The 11,501-nt window shown below is 52.3% G+C and overlaps 1 protein-coding gene across 1 annotated transcript in view; it reads left to right on the top strand.

Moving 5' to 3' along the window:
• The first annotated feature begins 9,002 nt into the window (after window positions 1-9,002).
• The window catches only part of LOC105001641 (zinc finger protein 250-like), a 10,334-nt gene continuing 7,835 nt past the window's right edge, over window positions 9,003-11,501 (top strand). The window contains exons 1-4 of the mRNA XM_010858032.1: window positions 9,003-9,343; window positions 9,454-9,516; window positions 10,847-10,973; window positions 11,258-11,403. Of these exons, the coding sequence (XP_010856334.1) occupies window positions 9,308-9,343; window positions 9,454-9,516; window positions 10,847-10,973; window positions 11,258-11,403 (372 nt within the window). The 5' untranslated portion in view covers window positions 9,003-9,307. The remainder of the gene's footprint in view (window positions 9,344-9,453; window positions 9,517-10,846; window positions 10,974-11,257; window positions 11,404-11,501) is intronic.

Below are 11,501 nucleotides of genomic sequence, written 5' to 3'. Positions count from 1 at the left end.
GTGGTGGCTGTGACCACCTGCTTCTTCTCCCAGACCACCGTGTAAACAGTCGCAGCGCCGTTTGCCTTGGGACCTTGACAGCCATGGTCCAAGATCAGAAGCATCACAGCCTGAGTAGCAGCAGATCGTTCACCTTGGTTGTTTTCTGATCGGGTGGCCCAGTCCGGACCTGTGACGTTTCCCTCCGTCACCTGTCCTCCGGCAGCGCGTGGGGGCTCCGCTTCGTTGTAATGTTCCGGCTTCTCGTCGCGGTGGCTTCTGTGGTTGTGGGCCGCGGGCTACAGAGAGCGAGGGCGTCAGTAGTTGTGGTGCACGGGTTTAGTTGCCCCGAGACATAGAAGATACTCCTGGACCAGGGGTCAAACCCATGCCGCCTGCATTGGCAGGCAGGCTCTCAACCACTGGCCCAGCAGGGAAGCCTGGCAAGTTGATGTTTACCTCCTTGGAAGCTCCCGAACCATTTCCCAAAGGGTCTGTGCCTTTTATACTCCCAGCAGCGCTGCAGGACTGTTCAGTTTTTCCACCGTGCCAACACCAAGACAACTTGGAGCTGGCATCCTGGTGGTGTGAAATGGTATCTCAACGGCTTTTAAAAACCATGGCAAAATATGCACAAAACTTAGCATTTTAACCATTTTTAAGTGTATGGTTCAGTGGCATTAATTCAGTTGTGCCACTTTAACCCCTGTACTTCTTCAGAACATTTTTATTATCTTGAACTGAAACTCTCTACCCTTGAAGCAGTCATCTCATTGGGCTTTTGATCTACATTTTTCTCATGAACAATGGTATTTTCACGTGCGTGTTAACAGTCTGTTTCCTTCAATGAAACGTCTATTCAGATCTTTTCCTTATTTCTAATTGGGTTGTCTTTTTATCTTTGAGCCATAAAGTTCTTCATAGATTCTGTATTTAGAAACCATATGTAAGTATTTTCTAAGTATTTTTTCTCAGTCTGTGGCTCATTTTTTTAAATTTTTATTTTATTTATTTGTGTTATTAAAAAAAAAAACTTTTTATTTTGCACTGGGGGGTAGCCAGTTAACAGACATAGTTGTGGTAGTTTCAGGTGAACGGTGAAGGGACTCAGCCCTACATACACATATCTCCCTTATCACCCCCGCCAAACTCCTCTCCAATCCAGGCTGTGTGTGCATCTTTTAGTGTTCTGAATGGTGTCTTTTTACAAAAAAATTTGTTTATTTGGCTGTGCTGGGTGTTCGTTGTGGCATGTGGGATCTAGTTCCCCGACCAGAGGTCAAACCCAGGCCCCCTGCATGGGGAGTGCAGAGTCTTAGCCACTGGGCCAGCAGGAAAGTCTCTTAATGATGCATTTTGAAGAGCAGATTTTACATTTTGATGTTAAATTTTACACTCATTGTCTAATATATTAGTTTTTCTATTTATATATTGTCTTTGTATCATACCTAAAAAATTATTTGTCTAGCCAAAAGTCAAAAAGTTCTCCTTTGTTTTCTTCTATTAATTTTATAGTCTTAGCTCTTACATTTATGGTCTTTTTCATGGTAACTTTTACGTATAGTTGAGATAAGGGTTTGAATTTATTTTTTTGCATGTGAATGTCTAGTTTTCCCAGAACCATTTGCTGAAAAGGCCATCTTTCCACATTATATTTTTGTTGGAAATCAGTTAAGGCTATTTTGCTCTCTTAAATCTGTTGATCTATATTTCTGTCCTACTGACAGGACCACACTGTCGTGAGTACCTTGGCTTTATAGAAATTTTTGAAGTTTAGTAAGGAAAGTGCAACTTTCTTTCTTAGCACAATTGTTTTCCTTGTTGTGTTCTGCATGTCTATGAATTTAGGGTCAGCCTGTTAGTTTCTGCTCAGAATGTTGGCTGTGGTTTTGATAGGGATTGCACACTCAGAACCAGTGGACCTGGGTTTGTTCTGGCACCACCGGTGAAACATGGGTGTTCCATAAAGTGCACAGAGCCTGGGTGGGGAGGGTAACAGGCAGGGGAAAGGCTTCTCCCAGGCGTGGGAGGCAGCGCCATGAGGCCTCGCTGACCACAGCTGACCGCTCTGGTACAGGGAGCTGAGCCCACCCTTTGCTTGGAAGCCTGAGGCCCCAAGGCACACCTGACTGCAGCTCTGATTGCAAGCTGCCCTGTCGGCGGAAGGGAAGGTCTGAGTTCAGTGGACATACTGACGCCTTGGAACGCTGGGGAGAGCTCAGGAAGACAGGCCCCAAGCTTGGCTCACCACAGGCCTGCAGGAGTGTCGGCTTCAGGTCGATGATGGGGAGGGAGTGGAGAGGCGTCCTGAGAGTGGCCGCAGAGTGCTGTGCAGCGAACCCTGGGCCCTGTGCCTTCCTGTCTCGGGACCCCTGGGCTCCTGGTTTGCCTTTTGTCCTGAGTCACAAATGATAGCCCAGAAACCAACATTGTATATAGCTCTCTCTCTATATAGAGAAAGAGTGGAGCTCATACATACCTATAGACTTTGAAGTTTGGGGGGGAACAGTCTTGAACCTTTATAAAATCAAAAGGCTCCATGTAAAACATGCATCTCTCACTCTTCTTGGAAAAGCAGCGGATGGGACCACCAAATGTGGACCCCACCATCCCTGCCCACGTTCTGGGCCCCGCCTCGGTGGAAACCAGCAGATGATGAGGGCAGGTGCCCCCAGGCTCACCTGCAGTGTCGCTTGTGCCCCTGAGATCCTGGCTGCAGACCTCTAAGCCCCAGGGCTCCTGCCTTGCAGTGATGGCCTTGCCAGAAGCAAGCCCAGGGAGGCCGAGGAGGCCGCCTGCTTGCAGACTGTCGTCCGGCTGTGAGCAGCACGCCGCGGCTCACACCTGCTCTGCACCCACTCTCAGGACAAGGTGAGCCTGCGCGGCACCTCCTTGCCAGGCTGAGCCCTCCTCTCGCCCAGGGCTCTGCCAGCAATTGTGGCAAGCATGACACACCACAGCCCTCCTGAGCTCAAACCTAGTGTGTCCACACTCATGTGGGATCTTAGTTGGTACACCAGGGCTGGAACCTATGTCCTCTTCATGGAAGCACGGGGTGTGTGTGTATGTGTAGGCACGTGTCACGCTCTGTCATATCCAGTTCTTTGCGACCTCAAGGACTGTAGCCTGAGGCGCCTCTGTCCAAAGGATTCTCCAAGCAAGAACACTGGTGCGGGTTGCCATTTCCTTCTCCAGGGGATCTTCCTGGACTAGGGATCGAACCCGCGTCTCCTGCATTGCAGGTGGGTTCTTTACCATCTGAGCCACCAGGGAAGCGTTGGCTGCTGGACCACCAGAGTAAGTGGGTGTGTGTGTGCATGCGTGTGCACTCCAGTCAAACCCACATCTCTTACCTCTCTTGTATTGGCAGGTGGATTCTTTACCACTGGGACCACCTGGGAAGCATTAACTGCTGGAACACCAGGGAAATCCCTAAACTTTATTTTTTTAACATGGACATTCTTTATTTCTGGCCAGTGCACCCTGTTCTTTCCCCTACTTTATTCAATTTAACTCTGAATTGGCAATAAGGAATTTAAGTCTGAATTTTGCAATAAGGAGTTCATGATCTGAGCCACAGCCAGTCCTCAGTCTTGTTTTTGCTGACTGAATAGAGCTTCCCGATCTTCAGCTGCAAAGAACATAATCAATGTGATTTCGGTGTTGACCATCTGGTGATGTCCATGTGTAGAGTCCTCTCTCTTGTGTTGTTGTGTTATGACCAGTGTGTTCTCTTGGCAAAACTCTGTTAGCCTTTGCCCAGCTTTGAAGGCAATGGCAACCCACTCCAGTACTATTGCCTGGAAAATCCCATGGACGGAGGAGCCTGGTAGGCTGCAGTCCATGGGGTCGTGAAGAGTCAGACACTACTGAGCAACTTCACTTTCACTTTTCACTGTCATGCATTGGAGAAGGAAATAGCAACCCACTCCAGCATTCTTGCCTGGAGAATCCCAGGGATGGCAGAGCCTGCTGGGCTGTCGTCTGTGGGGTTGCACAGAGTCGGACACGACTGAAGCGACTTAGCAGCAGCAGCAGCAGCATTCTGTACTCCAAGGCCAAACTTGCCTGCTACTCTGGGTATTTCTTGACTTCCTACTTTGACTTCCTTCTGTGCTATCTTTTTTAGTTAGCATAGAAATCAAGTTAAATCATATATAAGCAAGAATGACTTGCCTAGCCCTCAATATGTGAACATTTCTTCCTTTAACATCTACCAAAATAAAAAGTGCACTCATTCTTGATGTAACAAGTAGGCAATGCTTAATTTTTGTGTAAGTATACTTATGGTAAGCAGGGCTTCCCAGGTGGCTCAGTGGGTAAAGAATCTGTGTGCAGTGCAGGAGATGCTGGTTTGATCCCTGTGTCGGGAAGATCCCCTGGAGGAGGGTATGGCAGTCCACTCCAGTATTCTTGCCTGGAGAATCCCATGGACAGAGGAGCCTGGTGGACCACAGTCCATAGGGTCGCAAAGAGTCCGACACGACTGAAGCAACTGAGCATGCATGGTAAGCAGACTAAAGCACCATTCCCGCCAAAGATGTGGAGGACTTAGTGTCCAGAACATGTTGTTACAGGGCAAGAGGGAACTACATTTAGATGGTAGGTGGAAATAAGGTTGATAACCAGCTGACTTTGGGACATGGAGATCATTCTGGATTGTCTGAGGTTGGCAGGGTGGGAGGAAACATCGTAATAACCCTTGTTATTACGGGTCCTTGTTGTAAGGGTCCTTATAGTGGAAGAGGGAGGCATAGAGATGGAGAGAGACCAAATCAGAGTGATGTCATGTGAGAAAAACTCAAGGTGCCTTTGCTGGCTTTGAAGACAGAAAAAGCCAGGAACCAAGGAATGCTGGCAGTCTGGAACAGGCAAGGAAAGCCCTTTTACCCCCAGAAGCAATGCAGCCTTGCTGAGGCCTTGGTTTTAGAGCAGCTGACATGAGTGTCAGACCTAGGACATTCTTAGATTTAAAATATCTGTGTTGTGCTTTTCTGCTTTCAAGGGCTCATGTGATTATACTAGACTAACCCGGGCAATTGTGGATAATATTCCCATCTATGGCCACGTCAGGTAACGTGTTAATAGGTTCCAGGCATTAGGATGTGGACGTTCTTGGAGAACCGTGGTTCTGCCTACCACACTGAACTCACATGGCTATTGAGCGTGCTCAGTCACTCAGTCGTGTCTGACTCTTTGCGACCCTGTGGACTGCAGCCCTCCAGTCTCCTCTGTCCATGGGAGTCTCCAAGTAAGAATACTGGGGTGGGTTGCCATCTCCTCCTCCCAGTTGTCTTCCTGACCCAGGGGTTGAACCCATCTGCATCTCCTGTACTGCAGCGGATTCTTTACTACTGAGCCATTGGGGAAGATTTCTAGATTCTCATGGTATTAGATGTTGTAAAATAAGTGCTGCGCCTTCTCTGGCAGTCCAGTGGTTAAAACTCTGCACTTTCCACTGCAGGGGGTCTGGGTTCCATCCCTGGTTAGGGAAATAAGATTCCCTCATGCCATGCAAGGCAGCCAAAAAATAAAACAGATACAAAAATTATAAAAGCAGAAGTTCCACAAAGAAATCCTAACGTCTAGCTCCTCCAGGAAGTACACACCCAACAGAAGATCCTGAAACTGTGCTTACCTTTCCCGCTTTCCTTTCTTCACAGCTGTGCCTCTGCGCCCTGAGGCTGGACAGCCATGAAGGTCATGACTGCTGAAGTCACCAGCAACCCAGCTTGGGCAACAGGAGCCTCCCTGGCTTTTGCTGGTGGGGTGACAGCTCTCAGGAATATGGCTCAGAAGACTGCAGGATTCAGGACAACTTCAGCTGCTCAGTGACCTTATGCGTGGTGTTAATAGATATGAGTTTGGCCCCTGTAGATCTCACAGCCTGTGCCCTTGCGTACTGGGCTCTGGCGTCCCCTGTTGCCTGTTCCCTGTGCCCCACCATTCCCCATCTACGTAGAGGGGACCTGCCCCTGTCTGCCTGGAGTGGTGATTACAGGGATCTGGTTTTTCTGGCCTGGCACAGAAAGATGGCTCATCTCCAGCTGGTGGCCACACGAAGCTGCGCTGGTTTGAGGGACCTGCTTCCTTATTCTCAGACCGGTGTACCCCTCAAGTCCTATGATTCCATCTCAGGTAAGCTCTGGGCACACAGGTGACTGAGAACCTGGCCACAGTGCTTTCCCTGGAGGGCTGGAAGTCACAAGACCCTCTGGACCACAAGAGGACAGGGTGCCTCCCCTGCCCTCCCACTCTGTCCCCAGAGGCACGTGGACATCGCTGTCATCGAGAATCTGCCCCCTCAGCACCCTGGCCACGACCCATTTCTATTCTGCCTCCTGGGCCACAGCCCTGGCTCCAAGGTGATGTAACCCTTCCGGCTTTATTGTCACAGAGTCTGGAGCAGTTGGAAGGGAGTTGCTCCCAGGACATTCCAGTTGCCTCCAGCAGAGTGAGCCTGTTCAGGAAGCAGGGAAGCTCCCCTGGCACTGCCAGCAGACCCTCCATGGGGCCCTCGGCCAGAGAGGGTCAGTTCCCAGCCCCTGTGCAGTTAGGGCCTAACAAGTTCTGACTCTGCCACCCCATGTCCATGGAATTTTTCAGGCAGAACACTAGAGTGGGTTGCCATTTCCTTCTCCAGGGGATCTTCCTAACCCAGGGATTGAAACAGTGCCTTCTGTACTGGCAGGCAGATTCTTTACCACTGAGCCACCTGGGAAGCCCCATATCGTTCGTGTTCCATAGCTATGTCTTTCTTTTAAAGGTTCTGTTTAAAAGAACCTCTCTGTATACAATATTGTAAAGTTAAAAATAAAAAATATATATATTAAAAAAAAACAAACAACTTCTCTGTCCTGCTTCAGAGGGATCAGCATGTGCAGAGGCTTGGAGGAGGGTATGCAGGACACCTGAAGTCCTTTACCACAAAGTCCCAGGGGAGAAGGATTCATGTTAGGCCTTTATCCTGGGGGGGACGGGGTGGGGCATGAGTTGGGGAGACATGATTGGAGGAGTGACTCGATCTGACAAGAATCCCTTTTGGGACTTCCCCAGTGGTCCAGTGGTTAAGCGCCCACCTTGTAGTGTGGGGGATGCAAGTTTGATCCTTGGATGGGAAAATACGACCCCTTGTGCCGAGATGCAAATAAGCCCGAGTGCCACAACTGCTGAGCCCACATGCTCTGGAGCCCACAAGCCACAGGGAAAATCCCCTATGCCTCAAGTAAGACCTGACATAGCCAAATAAATACATTTAAAAAAAGAACATCCGTTTGACATCCACGTGGAGAAGGGAGGGGGACTGGGTGAAGGGCGGGGAGATGGGCCCTCTTGAGCCTCCACATGTGACACATTCCGGCAAGGCCCTTTGGTTCAGCTGCCCCTTCCTGGTCAGCAGAATCATGTCCCCCACCAAAGATGTCCGCAGACTCCTAACCTGCCCGAGGGCCACCACGAGGCCTGGAGTCGAGGAGGGTTGCCATCTGTACCAGTGCGGTCAGGCTCACAGTCCAGGACCACCACGCAGACCCAGAAAGCTGGAGAGCCCACCCCTGTGACACCTGTGTACACATCTTCAAAGACACCTGGTTGAAGTAGGTGGAAGCCATGTACCCGGGGACGTGGCGGGGAGGCTCCCAGTTCAGCCCCAGCCTCCACCAACACCAAAGGCAGCTGAAGTGGGGGTACATGTAGAGCCCCTCCCCAGTGCAGAGAAGCCCCAGAGAAGTTACATGACACACGCACCAGCACCTTGACAGTGCTGAGGCCAATGGTAAAAGGTCAAAAAGTGGGCAGTGGCCCAATTCCTGAGAATCTTCACTTCTTTCCCCAAATAGTCGGAGAAGCCCTTCCACTCATTAAGTCTATGAAGTTACCCAGCCCATACAAACTAATCACCCCATGTTTTGGGGCCTCTCGCTTTCTGAGATGGCCCACACTGTGGAGTGTTTCTCCCATGGTCGTTCTGGCCTTTTGAGGCTGACTGCATTCTATCTATGGAATGTGTTTCTAAATAAATCTACTTCTTACCTATCATTTTTGTATCTCACTGAATTCTTTCTGCGATGAGACATAAAGAACCTGAACTTCGTTAAATCCGGAGACCCGGTGTGTGATCTCAATTAAATGACCATGGGTTGGGACTTACTTGGCAGTCCAGTGGTTAAGACTCCATGCTTTCACTACAGGGGGTGCAGGTTTGATCCCTGGTTGAAGGGATCCCTCGTGCTATGCCATGAAGCCAGAACAATAGAAAAACACCTTGTGTTTGAGTCCCAATATATAGGTTTAGGCTGGGTTTGTAGTCCAGACGTGGGTTCAAGGTGCACCCCAGATGGGACTTGAGTATTCTTTGTGTACAAGAATGGCAGGAAACATGTCCTACAGAGATATGCATTAGATTTTCTTCAGTTTCAAGGTGAGCAAAATTTAAGCACAAATACTAATTGTAGTATTAAGGAAATCAGTCCTGAATATTCATTGGAAGGACTGATTTTGAAGCTGAAGCTCCAATACTTTGGCCATATGATGCGAAGAACTGACTCACTGGAAAAGACCCTGGTGCTGGGAAAGAGTGAAGGCAGGAGGAGAAGGGGACGACAGAGGATGAGATGGTTGGATGGCATCACTAACTCGATGGACGTGAGTTTGAGCAAGATCCGGGAGATGGTGATGGACAGGGAAGCCTGGTATGCTGCAGTCCATGGAGTCTTAAAGAGTCGGGCACGAACTGAGCGACTGAACTGAAGTGAACGCCAAAATGGATGCTATCTCTTACAATACAAAGATTTACATACAGTATTAATAGTACAGACGTCTGGAAGGCCGGCTACTCCACTTCCCAGCGTCTCTCGCGGTGACGCTTTGCCGTTGCCGTGGAGACAGGAGGGCCCCCGCCACCTCCGTCCGCCCTGCCTGCAGGCAGGCAGAAGCCACGCCTCCCCGAAGTCTCTGCGCGTGCGTCCGCAACGCGCCACGGGCCAATGAGAGCTCACGAGATTGGACTTCCGGCGCCTGGGACTGTCACTTGGCTACCGGTGTCGGGCCACGCCGGTGACGGCCGGAGAGGGCAGGGTCGCGGCCGGCTTGGCTGGAGGGTCTTGTGACCCGAGGCGCGGGCAGCGAGGACGCGCGGGAGGAGACTCGAGGCGCGGGCGGCGGAGCCAGGAGGCCCACGACTCATAGCCGGTCTCAGTTTCCCCGGGTGTCGCTTGGGCTGCCGCCGAGCCGCGCGCTCTCTGGTTTCCACGCAGCCCCGACGCGGCGCCCTTGACGGACGGGGAGAGTGAGGCCCGCGTCTGGGCGCCCGCCCTTTCTGCAGGTTCCAATGGCGGCGGCGGCGGCGCAGCCCGACCAGGAACAGGTGAGTAGCTAGAGCCCGGGCGCCCCACCCCACTTTGCCTCTTCCAGGGACCAGAGCCCCAAGCCGGGGAGGCAGTTCACCTGATGTCTTCCCCTCGCGCTTCGTCCTAGGCCCTGGTGTTCCGGCCGGTTGGGCGTGCACTCGTGGGATCCCCACTTCTTGCAGCTAAGGGGGTGAGGTGTGAGTAGAACTTCCCAGGGGACGTTGCCCCGTGTACAAAAGCTGGGAGGGAAGCCTGAGTGTAGGCGCTTCCGAAACCGAAACTGCGGGACCAGGAGAGGGTATGTCCTAAAGGACAGGCCGAGGAATTAAGACTATCCCAGGGCACTGGAGACTGGACATGCTTTAAGTCACGAGGTTTTACGTATCCTATCGTTTTCTGGATGGAGGGCAGCAGAGGGGGTGGCGCTGTGCAGGGAGCAGGCTGCGGCCAGAGTCCGGGCAGTGGAGAAGAGAATTCTGTGTAGATACGCTGGTGTAGCAAGTGGGATGTGCGTGAGTGCCCAATGGAAGGACCATTCTAAGGTTTTCCGCGGAGCACCCAACAGGATGCAGGTGTGGGGCCAGGATTTGGGAGCTTGGCCTGAAATCGAAAACCCTTGATTACATCCTTGCCCTGGGACTGTGTCAGTGACAACTATCACTCAGTGGGACAGAGTGGGGGAGGGGGAAGAAGGTGCTGTAGACAAAATTAGGCATTTGAAGGGAAAGTAGGTTTAAGGGGAAATTGGTAAGAGTCTATGGTATCTTAGAGTGGAGGTGTCACATGGACCTGGAATTGTAGCTGTCCAACGACAGTGTCCTGGTGTTCTGAGTGAGGCTGAGCCTGGGAATCAAACGTAGGAGGAGGGGATCTCATGGAATCAGCCAGGGACATGCATAGATACTTAGGGTTCTAGGGAGATGGAAATGGCTGGCAGTCCTGGGGCTCTTGGGGGAAGTCTGGCAGGTGGCTGAGGGAAAGGAGGCGGCAGCCGAATGAGGAGGAAATAGAGGAGGTCTGACTGTTGGAGGAGGGAAGTGGCTTCTGTGTGCCCGCCAGGTCCTTGGGATCTTGCCTGTGGCGACTGCAGGGGATCAGCCAGCCCTCTGGTTCAAAGAGCAGCCTCGAAATGTTGGGCGAGTTCAGCAGGAGAGGGCGTCCCTGCAGGGATGGGCGTGTCCCGGGGGCTCTGCTGCCGTCACTTGCTGTTACTTGTGCAGGAGCAGTGAGGGCACCTTTGGGTGGGTCAGCATTTGCAAAGGCTGGAGAATGGGTGGGCACCAGGGGCTTCCCTTGGGGCTTCCTCATGTAGATGGTCAGGCGGGGTTAAAGAGGCATCTACGGCCTAGATAAGGAACGCGGAGGGGCTCAACCAGGTCAGGGGCGTTCCACCTGCAGAGACTTGTTGGGGGGGCGGGTAGCAGCTGAGAGACGTGCGCAGAGGTAGCTTTTGGGGCAGAGAGCTGGGTCTTGGGTCACACAGCCGTAGCTTCATTGTGTCCACCTTCCGACTCTGGCAGGGCCTAATGGCCTTTGAGGATGTGGCCGTGCATTTCTCCCAGGAGGAGTGGGGGCTCCTGGATACAGCGCAGAGGGCTCTGTACCGCCGGGTGATGCTGGAGAACTTCGCCCTCCTGGCCTCGCTGGGTAAGTGCTGGGTCCCCACGCGAAGCCAGGCTGGGCTGCCAGCACTAACCTCTCATCGCCTGGCAGCCACGTGCCCACTGGCCAAGCATCCCTGTTAGCTGTGGTGTCTCAGCACTCAGTCCCCTGCTGGTGCTGCCAGCATGGTTTTCCTCACTCGTGGGAGGAGGTGTGACCCTGCCCTGGGGTATGCCCTTGGCCTCCTCATCCTCACAGACGGTGCTGTCTGCGTCCCATGAAGCCCCAGCCCCTCCGTCTGCCCCTCACTCGCCCGTCTTCTCCTGCAGGCCTGTCTGTGTCCCGGCCCCGTGTGGTCACGCAGCTGGAGCGCGGCAACGAGCCCTGGGTTCTCAGTGGGGCGGACGTGACCTTGGCCTGGGATGCCCAGAGGAGGCCCCACCACGGTGAGTGGGGCTCGGGGTGTGAGCTGGAGGCCAGTCTTTGAGCTGGCTTCGTACGCCTCCCTTCCCGGACGTGGTCCTTTATGGCTTCCCACCCTCCTGACTGTTCACTTTCAGCCTCTTCTAGAGG

The sequence above is a fragment of the Bison bison genome, unplaced genomic scaffold (assembly GCF_000754665.1).
Source record: "Bison bison bison isolate TAMUID 2011002044 unplaced genomic scaffold, Bison_UMD1.0 scf7180017864383, whole genome shotgun sequence".
Lineage (NCBI taxonomy): Eukaryota > Metazoa > Chordata > Mammalia > Artiodactyla > Bovidae > Bison > Bison bison.
Note: the sequence above shows the minus strand (reverse complement) of the source record. Positions and strands in the feature narration are given on the sequence as shown.